Genomic DNA, 15,012 nt, shown 5'->3' on the forward strand with positions numbered 1-15,012 from the left:
AACTATAGAGGAGATAACAGCGTTTGAACAATTATTTTGTTCAACATATAATTCAACCTTTCTGCTTACTTTTTTAAATTTTATGTTTTTTTTTCATTACAGTCTAATACAAACGTAACAAAAAATAATGTGTTTGTTTAAATTTTTCTCACTAGTATTTTGTGATTTGTCATTAGAACCTAAAAAGTTTGCTGAGCAGTCAAAATTCGAACTTAACATGTTGCTTTTCTTTTTTTCGACAACAGATTTTGTCGTGTTTTTGACTTCAAGGAACTTTCGAAATTTGTGAAATTCTTTTTCAATGTTTTTGAATACCGCGGTTAAACCAAATGCACCGAGTTTACCGTTGTAATAAATTCGGAAATATACAACCAGACGACTCTTTAAAGAAGTTGTAAATAGGGGTGAAATTGACGAAGCGGCTCAAACTCCGGCGCTTCCCAAATGAAAAGTCGGAAGTTTGAGGCGCACCATGAGGATGAAGAACCTTTATCCAGCCTAGAAAACTAATTAAAAAAACCAACTGCAATGCCTTGATTTTTCCGTAAAGAACCGAACAAGCCATATGTTAGTCCTTTCCAATGAGAATAATGTCTTAATCAGTGTTCTGTTCTTGTATCAGCAAGATTATTGGAGTGTCTTTTTCATCTTAAGACGATGCTTCTAAGACTTTTGTATAAGATGATCTATAAGCCCCTTCATCTGAGCTCGACTAAACTTCGACTCTCTGACTAAATTACGACTCCTAATGTTTTGACTTAGCATTCGATTTTTGGGCTTTTTAGGGCTAATTTTATTGCTTGCTGTTCAAAGCATATTAGCGCGTTTGACCGAAAACTCGTAAAAACAGCCTAAAAAATCCCAAAAATCTAACGCTATAAGTCAAAATATTACGAGTCGTAATTTAGTCAGAGAGTCGAAATTTATTCAAGCTCAATTGAAGAGGGCTTACACATGATCTTATAAAAATAGTTTAAACAGTCTCGTTCAAAACATAAACTACAAATCTCGACTCGGGTTTATTTTTTGCAGGCTATCCCCATGACAAACTGCAGAAGCGGGTGCTACACATGATGGTGCTGGACTACGACAAGTTCAGCCGAGATGACGTCATCGGGGAGATCAACGTGCCACTGAATGAAATTGACCTCTCACACCCCCTCCAGATGTGGAAGGAACTCAGTCCCATTTCCAAGGTCAGTCAGGGCAGGTATCGAGGTCAGTCAGGGCAGGTACCGAGGCCAGTCAGGGTAGGTACCGAGGTCAGTTAGGGCAGGTATCGAGGTCAGTCAGGGCAGGTATCGAGGTCAAATTAGGACAGGGACCGAGGCTAGGTTGATATCACGAAGCTCTGATTGTTTGTAGTAATGTAACTTTATCGCTTTAAGAATTGTATAAGCATATATGTGTGGATCATTGCATGACTTTTTTTGCTTCAAAATCAATTGTTTATTTTGTTTATTAACAGAATTAATTCGTTCTACATGTAAAATGATGATTCTTAATAGAATATTTTATTTAATTGTCAACCATCAATTTACATAGAACATAGAACAAGTTCCTTTTCATAGAACAAATTTAAACTTTTATTATCATTTGCTGAAACGACTACAAGAAAAACATTAATTTTACTGACAGGAGAAATACAGGCGGGGTGAGATCTTGATCACGCTTTCGTACAACCCCCTCACAGGAATCCTGGCGGTCACAATAGTCAGAGCGAAAGACCTCAAACCTATGGACATCTCGGGTACATCAGGTGAGAATAATTTTAAGTTTCTTGCTCCCCCTCAACTCTGGTTTCCACTTTGATTCCATTCTATAACGTCATCTTTTTTGGGAAGCAATTTTTGATGAAGACTGCGTTGGCGACATTATGTGACTATAGTTAAGCTGGGAACACTGGGAGTAATTTAATGGTAACTATGGATTATCTAGGGTAGGGGAAAAAATTACAGGTGACCAACTGTCCTCTTTCCATGTCTGTACTCTATGCTTAATTAGGAGCATAGGTAGACTTCGTGGCTATGTCCAAGCTTTTCTTTGTATCATAGCCGTACGTCAAGATCATATGTATGCTGCAAATTTAAAAAAAAACAGACCAAAAAAGGCGTTTTTAGGCACTTTTTGAGAAACTTTGATCAAAAAATCGCAGTTTTCTATGAAATTCTTCTTTAGGCGCCAAAGGCGCTTTGAGAAAGTTTTTAGGGTCATTCAGCCATAAATTCATATCTCAAAATAGTACAAAGGGGGAAACCTTTGGGTCGGCAGGGGCTCGAATCCCTGAGAGGAAGAAGGCGTCATCCCACTTCCCCCCTAAACCCGCTGCTGGATGCTGCTATTATTAACAAAATCATGTTATAGCATTTAGGGGGCGGTGGTGAAGTGATTAGATCTCGGCCTCTCAATCGAAAGGTCGGTTGTGCGAGGCCCAACATGATCTGTGCTTGTTGGATGAGGGTGAGGCAACATTACCCAGCCCAAAAAAACCAAAAAATTTGCATGTAATTCTCAAACAGGAACACATTAGCGGTTCTTCGTGATGAGCTGAACAGCTGGTATGTTGATCCTTTCCCTTATAGATGAATCGTGTTGAATTAACATATGTTGACATTTTAAGGAACTGTATGTTTTGGTACAACTGGTAGCAGGTTTTAACCTGGTTCCAGTCGCGCAACGATTCGTGACGGTCGCTTAATGGTGAAAAACAATCTAAGCCTAGAAAATAACCAAAAAATTAATTGTGATTCTGTAGCAATGAAAACAGCTGCCGATCTCCCTAAAAACCTTAAGTGCTCGTACGTTAGTTTTTTTTTCACACGAGAACAAATAAAATAACGTTAAAAGTATCTTAAAACACCTTAATGTTTAGGGTAAGTTTGCACTACTTCGAGCAGGGGCTAGGATTTTCTCGAGGGGGGGACTTCCAAATTTTTTTTAGATCGACCAAATTGATTTTCTGAGCTCTCCTAAGTCATTATAAAGACCCCATTTTGACCAAAGTTTTTAGGCATTTTTTGGAAATTTTTCACCAAAAAAATTAAGTTTTTGGCGCGCACTCACCCTTAAAGTTAATATGATTTGGCGCCGAATGTTAGTTATAAGTAATTATAGTGTTAAGGTAATTAGAGGTAAAATATCTAAATTTTTAAGGTTAATTTAAATAAAAAATAGTTTTTTTTTTCACTTTTGTTATTGATTCACTTTAACTTTTAATTTAATTATAGGTAAACTTTTAAGTTATTTATAGGTAAGTTAAGTTTTACTCAAGGTAGTGCAAATTTACCTTAATCGCTAAGGTGTTTCGAGGTATTTTAGAGTTATTTTACTTTAAGTTTTCTAGGATCCCTCGCTTAAAAGCAGTCTAAAAATAACTTTTTTTCTGTTATGCGGTCTAAAAACTGTCGTTTTTGATTTAAAACGAAAATGCCGTTAACGATGTGGTATTTGTGGACCTCACATCAGAAAATACCCTACCCTGTTAGCAGGGGCGGATCTAGGATTTTCTCGAGAGGGGGGGGGCGGATTTTCAAAAAATTTTCTATATTTTTGACGACCTAGGTTGACAAAATTCATTTTCCGAGCTCTCCTTGAGCACTAAAAAGACGCTGTTTTGGCCAAATTTTCTGCGCCGAAGGCATTTTTTTGAAAAACAGGTCAAAAAGCTTTTTTTTTTTGGCGCGCGCTTCCCCTCAGAGTTAGTATATATTGGCACCGAAGGTGCCTTTGGAAAAATTTTAGGGTCGGTCGGCCAAAAATGGATTTCTTAAAAAGTACCAAAGTGGGGGGGGGGGGGGAGCGGCGGACGCCCTTCCTTCAGGGATTCGACCCCCTGCCGATCCAAAGGGTCCCCTTTGGGTCGGCAGGGGTCGAAGTCCTGAAGAAAAGGCGTCCTCCCCCCTAAATCCGCCCTTGCCTGTTAGAGAAATAGGCTCTTTTCCACTTCCCACCAACTTTCCAACTTTCTTTCTTTTGGTTTGTTCACATGTTCTTATGGCTAAACGCGTGATCTTACGAAATAATAGCGAATAGGTTCACAATCGTTAATATGTTCACTATTATGCCATTTTTAATTGCATTATGACAATACTAAAGTGGTTTTCAATACTGGAATTGAAAGGGGCAGTTGAAAAAGACGAGATTAATGGAGGTCTGTTTTCAGATCCGTACGTCAAAGTATACAACATGTACCAAAACAAGCGAGTGCAGAAAGTGAAAACATCCTGCAAAAGTCACACACTTGACCCCGAATTTGAGGAGAAATTCACGTTCACAGTGCCGACAAACAAACTGGACGACACTCTAATTGTAGTCACAGTCATGGACAAAGACATACTTAAATGGAACGAAAAAATAGGTATGTGAGAATGCAACGCGAGCTGTTTTCGCAATAGAGCTAAAAAATTTTTAGCAACGGAGGGTATTTTGGTATATTTAGGAGGCTAATTCGTCTAAACTTCCTATCCGTCGAAGAAAACAATTGCAGTCTTTCGGTTTTTAATACGTTCCTAGAAAAATTTCTTGAAAAATGTCTATCAATTCTTGAGACGCATTCAAGAAACTAATGGCCACTCTACAAAAAATGGTTACATAGAACTGAAAAGGTTTAAAAAGATAAAACTTCAAGTTTTTTGAATCTGGTGTTTTTTATTTTGATTGGCTAAGCAGCATAGAAAAATTTGCACAGGCTAATGATTATCTGCGATGCCTGATTTTGCGTGGGGAAAACTGAAAAAAGTATTTGAAAAATGAAAACATCAGAAAACAAAGTTTCTCTCCATTTTCAATAATTGGAACAAAACATTTGCTTTGGTTTTTAACTCAAGTTAAAAGAAAAGCAAAATTATGCAAAAAAACTTGCTGAACGTACTATTTATGCAACATATCAAAATTAAAACATAACAACATAACAAAAAAACTACATTCAAAAATTCTTCTATTTTTTATGTTTTGAATTCAAATCTTTAAAAAACAGTTTTTTTTGCAGGGGTGGCTTTCAGCTCTTCTAATAGATGGTTGCATGGTTTTCTAGAAGTTTTTTTTGTTCAGAACATGTTAAAAAGCAATTTACAGTAGATAGCAAAATTGGATCGATATCACTTCAAGATGGAGAGACTTGAAAAATGAAGCATTTCTACTTGATTTAGCCTCTAACTAGCTTTTTTTCTCTATTTTTTGCAGTTTTTTGCACATAATTTTCATTAAAAGGATGCAAAAAATGGAACCTGATCTAAACTACATTTTATGATTGGATAAATTAGATATTTTACCACTGTAAAGTATTTAATATTAACCAATCATGATCCATCAAACTAACAACCCACTTATTTGTAAGTGCTGGAATTACTTGTAATTTCAGCACCAGAGAGATTTGAATTTAACTTAGAAATTAGTTGACTCTCCAAGAAGACTTCAACAGCCGCAATAAACCAGTATACCCTAGATCTATTGAGCCTAGCAGAGACTAGTTAAACACCCTGAGACTAGATAGTATAAGAGTAAGATTAGGATCGGTATTAGACTAAGAAGTTGCACGAATCTATCCGGCCGAAAATAAGATAGCGTGACGAGCAGACGGTGTACCCTATCCGAAATTACTCTATGAGTTAACCACATCGGTCCTAACTCATCTGGTGCGACCATAAGTCTCGAACAAGACCTTAATAGCTTAGAATTAACCAAAAATAGATTAGAATTTAGACAAAACATTTTTAAAAATGTTACACGACGATAATTTAATCGAAATGTCTCTACGACTCAATAGATCAAAGCCAATATTCAGAACGATAAGAGAACTGCCCGGAATTGGAAGAAGACCTTGAACCAGAGACGACATACGACAAAGTAGAAACTTACCAAATAGTTATATGATAGTACGGCAAAAGCCAACACAAACCTTTATATTTAGAATCTTATTAGCAATGAATTTAGATTTTCATTTGCAAACTTAAATCTTGAAGTCAATCTTCATGATCATTTCAGGCGCTAAACAAAATATTAATATACAATAACGATTGATAAAAAGATCTCAGATCGTTTTTCTAAAATTCTGCAGTATTCTATAAAACATGTTTGGAAAATATTTATTGAAAATCAAAATAAAAATTAGTAGCATGACAATAAACTGTTAGTAATCATAAATCATCCAATTGTCCCAGCTTCATCACCTAAAACATAACAGCAATCATAAGCTCACTAATTAAATCATTTTAAACTTAAAAATATTTAAATTTAAAACCAGATCATCAAGGCTTATCCTTGGATCTTAATTCATTTTCTATTTAATTAAATTTAAAACTTGATCATCAAGGCCTATCCTTGGATCAAAAAGAACAATTTTGTTCTCCCCCACCCACTTAGCTAGTGTCTAACGACCTCAAACGTCGATTCACTATCCAACCCTTTCTAAAAACCCAAGACTAATAGAAATTTTTCAACAAAACTAACCATTCAAATTAGGATAAACAGTGAAGAACTTCAGTTATTTATCCTTCACTTGAACCCTCCTCTTATCAAGACCCAGGATAAATCTTAGACTTAGTAAGTTTAAAATAGTATCTAACGAACTACTCGCGTTCTAATTATACCTGAACCTTGTGGATCGATTTACTATTCTCCAACCCTTGAACACAATCACTACCCCTAAGTAAGATTAAGTAAGTTAACACCTTAGCTTATACTAGCCACGAGAAAGTAAAAAATCATTCTTCGGAATCGATATACTTTTCTCTCCAACCCTGAACAAATAGACCCAGGTTAAGCTAACCAAAAAATCGTAAGGACTAACAATTTAAGAAAATAGAAATCATCTAACAACTTTTTGCATCCGTCATCCTAAACCTTATGTCATTTAAAAATCTAGGAAACAAACAAACAATCGTTTTACACAACTGTGAAATAGATAACAAAAAATACGATCTTGTAATCACACCTCATACACAAACAGTTGGATATATTAGAACAAAACGACAAACACTAAAAAGAAAAATAATAACTAAACAAAGACAAATAACACGAAAAAAAATTTCCAAAAATAGAAACGCATTTTCAGAATCAGAAGCCAGCAATTTAGACGAACTCTATAAATTAAAAGAATCTATAGATAAAAATTGCCCCATTCACGATCAATTATATTTTTCCGACTCAGAAACAACTTCAAATTCATCAAAAAGAGGAAAAAGAAGAATAAAAAAGCAATATAAACACAAACCAATACATTTATATAATTGGAATCAACCAATTAGACACATCGATAATTACCTATTAACAGTCATTAAACGAAAAAATGAGCCAAACACACACTCCAAGTGAAGATAGTCCAGATGATGACGATATCTTCCCCTTCCTCGTAGATGCACCCAATGATAGAGGACAGCATATACTTTGCAAGAATTTACTACTAAATTTGTTTGAACCCGGAATCAGCCCATGTAAAACAGAGTTCCCAGATGTAAAAATCAAAAGACAATTTATTGATCACTATCTGAAAGATATATGTAATTTGACACAACACTACGGAATCTACACCATAGAATTCACCTCACCAAACCCAAATCACCGCAAATATGTAATTCAAACAGACGACCTTGATTTAGAATTTTCAAAAGTATTCTCAGAATATATAAAAAGCATACAATATCATAACTCACAAAGAGCAAACTCCATATTTACTAATGATGTTTTTGCAATAATATATAGTTATATCTCAATATTAGAAAACGAAATCCCAATCTCAAATGTCTCACCGACAGAGACATCTAAACATATAAGGGTACGACATGAAATCACACTATTTTCATCTTTTCTAAATATAATTAAAGAAAATTTCACTAAAGATGAAGTTTCACAACATACAAAACATGACTTACAAAAAATTCTGGCATGGTTTATAATAGATTATTTCACACATAATATAGATTTAATTTCACAAGCAAGAAAAAATTTTAGACCTCAAAATTCAAACGATGATACCGCCATCACAGAACAGTCAGACTACGTTTGGGACCCCGAATGGTCTCATTATGCATTTATAAATATCCCACAATCAATTGCAAGTCAAGCAATAAGTACAATATCTTATATAAGAGATTATGTAAGAGTAGTACCATTAACCATTGACGCAACACCATTAAACTACAATACATTTTTACCTGATACTCGAAATAACAGTTTAAATTCGACCGTCATACACAATGAAAACCTTAATGGAACTAGAAATCTCACTCAACAAGATATTCAGACACCATCACACTTCATAAATGAAGAAATTGTCCAAACAACAACAACTACACAACAAAGTATTTCACCAATACGTCCAAATTTAACAACACCAAGAAATACAAACACTTCGCTAGCACAGGTAACCTTACAATCAACCGTTAAACCTTCGGTTGCTCCAAAATATTCACAAATGGATTACCAAACATATAGACCCATGACAATACCGTCAAAAACACGCAGAACATTCACAAGAAACAATTTTGCGGAACATAATTATAATTATACACATTCGTCAAAAACAAACTATCCTCCACGAAATAATAATAATAATCAAATCAGATCTTGATATTGGAATAATCCAATGGCAACAACCAATTCAGTAAATTTTCAAGCTAATCCACATCCTCCACAGGATCATAGTGAAAATTACCCATTCTTTCAACAGAATAAACATAAAAAACAAGCACCTCATCAAATGGATTACCTATCCTCTGATGATGATCATTTACAACCAGATATATTTGCACCATATACCCAAGAATATCGCGGACAAGGAATGCAGAAACCATATACACATCATAGAAATTTTTCTCCACACCAGATAGATACACAAAATCAACAACCAATACAAATGCAAAACCCAATTAATACACAATCTTTTCAACCAATTCAGCCACAAAACCCAATGATTACACACTCATATCAACCAACACAAATGCAAAATGAAATACCACTTCCATATTATCTTCAACAACACGAAATAACAAAAAATCAACTTTCTAATTTTTCACAAATGCCAAATGCAGCAGAATCATTACAAATGACAATGAATCCATACCTTATGGGTGGATCATCAATAACATCAAACAAACCATTAATGGTATTCACAGGAACAGACCCTGAATATTCTGTAGAAGATTATTTAAATGCAGTAACAGCAAATTTAGTTTTAAATATAGGACCTGAACCAATTAATACGCCACTACATCAAAACTGGATACATCGACGCACAGCGTTGATACAGACAACCCTAGACGGCGCAGCCCAAAAATGGTTTTCAGTATTGCCTATAGAAATAAAATCAAATTGGAAGAGATTTACACAAGAATTTTCAAAAATGTTTGACTCCGAAAGAAACAAACAACAACAAAGAGTTTTATGTAATGAAATTCGCAGATTACCAAATGAAACCATCAAACAATTAGCAGTACGTATCGAAACACTAGTTCGAAAAGCATATTCATTAAATACACACGATTATAAAAAGACAAAAATGACAGAAATCTTAATGATGACCTTAACACCCCAATTAAGGAAAATAGCAATAAAAAAGAGAGCATCCCATCCCTCCTCAATTCGAGAGCCCGATTTAGATTTTCGAAAACTAGTAGACAAGCTAGAGCAAGCGGAAATCACAATGAAACTTGAAGAAACCACAAATCAGAAATTACAATATGTTAACCGAATTGAAACAAATACTACAAATATCAATAATATACAGGAATCAGATACAGACCTCGTTGAAAAAATCACTGAAATACTCAATATTTACGAAAAACACCCAAACTTTAAAGGCAAACCATCTTTCAAAAAATGGTGTAATTATTGCCGACGATACGGACATAGTATTTCTGAATGTAGACAAAAACAACAGGACAATCAAAACAAACCTCAAAAATATAAAGAACCGAATAAATCATTCTACCAATACATGAAGAAAGATCAAAATCTACCGAACAAAAATGTATACAGCAACAACAGTTCAGGAAAACCACTTCCGAACAATACCAACTACACGAGAAATCAATCACCATATAACTCAAGTTATAGAGGAAGATCACCAGAACGAAGAAATACACAAAATTTGTCACAAAATCATTACAATAGACCAAATAGTCGAAATAACTACTCCAGATCAAATTCGAACACAACACAATTTGTTTCTAGATCTAATTCCCGATCAAGGAATAATTACTATCCAAACAATCAATCACGAAACTCATCATACAATAGAAATAGAAACTACTCCAATAATCGAAATAGAAGTTATTCAAACAACCGAAACCAGAATTACCCGAACAATCGATCAAGGAATAACTCATATAATAGATCAAACTATAACAGACCAAACAATAATTATCAAAACAGATCACAAAATAATTCACAAAATCGACAATCAAGTTATAATAATCGTTATAGAAATTATTCCCAATCACCACACAGGAATAATAACCATTATAATAATTCTAATAATCGCCACAGAAGTAGTACACCTAAACATCAAAGAAATATAAATCAAGTACAATCAAATCCAGAAACAACATCAGACCCCCCAGGTATTGATGATACAGGAAATAACGAGCTACAACTGAATCAAATAAACTGTGAATCATCAGATTCAGAAAGTGATACAGAAAACACTACCTCCATAAATATGATAGCAGTCGAAAATGACTACGAACCTATTATATATGAACAAATTTTTTCATCACATATATATGAAAATCAATTAGAACTACTTCACAATTATTATATTGAACCCATCCATTCCACACAAACGGCACAAGAAACTAACGAAATCAACACTACAAACCAATCCAATGAAAACGACAAAACAAAATGCTTGAATACAAATCACATCTATCAAAATATACAAAAAGAACAACCTAAAGAAAAAATTTGGACAATACCATTTCTTTTATAAAGTCCAAGAAACAAAGAATTTCAACCACCAGATCTTGAAATTGATTTTTTAATTGATTCAGGAGCAGAATCAAACATAATAAACATTCCCACATGGAATGAGATAAAAACATTACACCCATAATTAACACCTCTTGAAACATCCAGTAAACTAGCAACAGCACAGGGATCAACATTGGTAAACTATGGAAAAATTCAATTATTTCTTCTCCCCACAAGAACAATGGAGCAGAATAAAATTTTAAATAAACCATTTAAACAAATATTTCATATCACTGATATTAAACACAATATCATTGGAATACCATTTATCTCTAAATATATACCAACAATCAACATCTTAAACAGTAAAATACTAATCAAAGATAAATACACAAAAACAAAAGACACATCCCTGACATTTTTCCAAAGATTAAACAAACAACCACCATTCTTTTCAAAATTTTATCCAATATATAACCAACAAAGAAAACACCTGAAACCACTATCAGGAAACATATATAATTTTTCAATAAAACAAGTTCACCAATATGATAAAAAACAAAATAAACAACAACTCTATATGTCAGACTTTGAATTCAAACCTATCCATAAGTTTTTCAAAATCACAATCTCATCCATAAAATATTTGAAAAACTCGAATTCAGATATTATTTCTCTACATGTATACAACAATACACCCTATCAAGTAACATTACCTTTAGGACTGTTAGGCTATTGCGAAACCAACGCTACGATATCACCAATACACGAAAAAGAATACCGCGTAAATAATATACTCCAATTATTAGATATTTGTCAATCCACAATTCTTAATGAAGAATTATCCATAAATAATATATTAAAAAAAGGAAAAAAAAATACAGTTTATTTCACAAAAACTCCATATTTCAAACCTACATTCAACATAAGTAACTACACAGAGGCTCAACAGAAGTTTTTAACAATGTTTAACTTTCAACATTCACAAATAACACAAGACGAATTTGATAAATTAGCCAAACAGCTAATAAAATATTCATCAGTCTATGCAACATCTAAATTTGATGTTGGCAAAATCAGCTCATCACTACACCTTCCACTAAAACCTGACGCAGTTTTCAAAAAATAAAGAGCAAGTAAAGTACCAATTCACTTACATGATAAAGTTAACAGATTACTCGATATTTTAGAACAATACAATATTATCTCACCGGTAAACAAAGAAGAACAACCAAAAGGTAACACATTTATCAACCCTGTTATCATCCTAGCAAAAGGAGAATCATTAAAAATAGTTCTAGACGCTAGATACCTTAATTCACTAATAGACGAATCAAAATGCAATTGGCCTATTGAACCAATACAAGTTATTTTAACAAAAATAAACGGAAAATACTTTACAACCGCAGATATGAATAGTGCATATAATCAAATGCCACTAGATGAACAATCGCGACGCTTAACACAACTTGTTATTGGAAATCAGCAATATGAATTCAACCGCCTATTCTATGGAATATCCATAGGACCAGCAGCATTTTCAGCTTTTATGAGCAAAATTTTTAGACCACTAATACTCAAGAAAAACGCAATCACTTATTTAGACGATGTTTTTATGCAATCACAAACAAAAGAAGAAATGTTCAATGTCTTAGAAAACTATCACAAAAAACTTCAGAACGAAAATCTGAAGGCCGCCCCCGATAAATCACAGTTCTTTTTAACACGAGTTAAATTCTTAGGACATAATATAGAAAGAAAAACAATCACTCCATTAAAATCACGCATTGATGCTATTCAAAAACTCCAACCACCAACAAACAAAAAGAAAATCCAAGAATTCCTTGGAATGTTAAACTTTTTAAGCAAATATGTCTATAAAATGCAATTATACCTAAGACCATTCTATAATATACTTAGACAACAAAATAATTTTGAATGGAACACAGAACATCAAGCACGATTTGAAGAAATTAAAAAACTCCTAACTGAACAAATTTCGAATACAATTCCAGATCCAAATCAACCATTTTATGCCATGTGCGATGCTTCGAATTTTGGCATCGGCGCAGCATTATTACAATCACACAATGGCACAAACAAAATGAATCTTATATCAGCAAATTCTCGATTATTCACTCAAGCAGAGCTACGACTCTCAACTCTAATGAGAGAGTGTACAGCCATAATATATACACTAACAGAATATGAATTTCTGATACTTGGATCAAAACATCCAACAGTTCTATTTACAGATCACAAACCAATCATTTTTCTCTTTACACAAAAATCCAATCCAAATCATCGAGTTTATAGATTTCAATTAATTCTAATGAAATTCCCAAACTTACATATAGTTTGGACAACAGCAAAAAATCTTGCATTACCAGACACATTAAGTCGAAATACACCACCTGAATTACTTACACGTAAAACTACAGTAGAAATACCCAAAAATATAAAATTCTACCTTGCAGAAAACGAAACATCACCCCGACTAGAATGCAAATATGCAGTAAAAACTGACGTTGAACAATCACAGATAAAAAATTTACAACACTTCCCACTTTATTTAGATTGCCAAAATAACCACTACGAAGTTGATCTACTTGGAACATCAACTTTCAAACCAATTCCATACTCACAATGGATAAAAAATAACACCCAACAAAAAAGAGTAAAACAACACCCGCATAAAAAAGACCTTTTTTCATTAATTGAAAAAGAAAACCTAACTGATAAAATAAATATATCAGGACCACAAACAAACGATTCAAAATACACAATAAATCAAGTTTTTAACCTCCATGACCCACTTGATACAATTCCTTTATCTCAATTAGAAATAGAAAACATTTTTCTCCCCCCAACAGATAAAATTACAATTAATACTTTGAAACAATATCAAAATCTTGACCCAGTAATTAGACAACTAAAATCATGGCACAAATATAAAACTAAACCCGTCAAGGCAGATACAACTATTTTAGGAAATAAAACACTCCTCCGATATTTTCGAAAATTTAATAATACAACAATTAACGAAAACACAGACCTTCTAGAATACAAATTAAATGAATCTACAGTTCCCTGTCTCCCTCTAAGTATGATTCTTATAGCTTTTAATATTTCACATACACAAAACATTAAAGGACACTGAGAAAACATATTCAAATTTCATACAAAACTTTTATTTTCCAAATGCACCAATTTGGATAAAAGTACCAATTTGGATAAAACAATTAACGAAAACACAGACCTTCTAGAATACAAATTAAATGAATCTACAGTTCCCTGTCTCCCTCTAAGTATGATTCTTATAGCTTTTAATATTTCACATACACAAAACATTAAAGGACACAGAGAAAACATATTCAAATTTCATACAAAACTTTTATTTTCCAAATGCACCAATTTGGATAAAAGTACTATGCAATGATTGTATAGTATGTCAGCTAAATAAACCTTATCCAAATCAAAAACAAATAGCTCAAAAACAAGATTTCAAAGGACAAAGTTTGTACTTTAACCACCGTATTTCATTTGACACAAAAGGACCAATTTCACCCTCATCCGAAGGAAACTCCTACATTATGGCAATTGTCGACGCGTTTACACATTATGTAGCACTTAACCCAGTACCACATTGTAACGCTTATTACGCTTACACAACACTCTATGAACACTGGATAGCTAAATTCGGACTACCAGAAATTTTAGTTACAGACAACGGTACAGAATTCATAAATAATGAAATCATCACACTATGTCATCTATATAATATCAAACACAAACCACGTACATCTCACGCACCTTGGACAAACGGCTTAGTCGAAGGTATGAACCGTTCACTACAAGAATATCTTAGATGTATCATTAATGGAAATGATACAAGATATACCGAATGGTCAGCAGATGTAAAACTATTTCCCTTAGCATATAATTCACAAATCACGACAACTCTAGGAATGTCACCATATGAAATGGTTTTTAATCAAAAGCCAAGCAAACCGATTATGTTTACAGCAAACTCTCATAAAAATGCACAAAGTTATTGTCAACCGAATAAAGACTCAATTTGTTATAATCTACCTCTACACACACACG

The 15,012-nt window shown here is 33.5% G+C and overlaps 2 protein-coding genes across 2 annotated transcripts in view; both read left to right on the top strand.

Annotated features, from left to right (window-relative positions):
* LOC134848127 (copine-5-like) overlaps positions 1-15,012 on the top strand; it is a 546,303-nt gene that overhangs the window by 109,646 nt on the left and 421,645 nt on the right. The window lies entirely within an intron of this gene.
* The window catches only part of LOC134847661 (uncharacterized), a 69,123-nt gene that overhangs the window by 38,443 nt on the left and 15,668 nt on the right, over positions 1-15,012 (top strand). The window contains exons 9-11 of the mRNA XM_063864823.1: positions 1,033-1,196; positions 1,639-1,759; positions 4,163-4,357. Of these exons, the coding sequence (XP_063720893.1) occupies positions 1,033-1,196; positions 1,639-1,759; positions 4,163-4,357 (480 nt within the window). The remainder of the gene's footprint in view (positions 1-1,032; positions 1,197-1,638; positions 1,760-4,162; positions 4,358-15,012) is intronic.

This window comes from Symsagittifera roscoffensis, chromosome 6 (genome assembly GCF_963678635.1).
Source record: "Symsagittifera roscoffensis chromosome 6, txSymRosc1.1, whole genome shotgun sequence".
Classification (NCBI taxonomy): Eukaryota; Metazoa; Xenacoelomorpha; order Acoela; family Convolutidae; genus Symsagittifera; species Symsagittifera roscoffensis.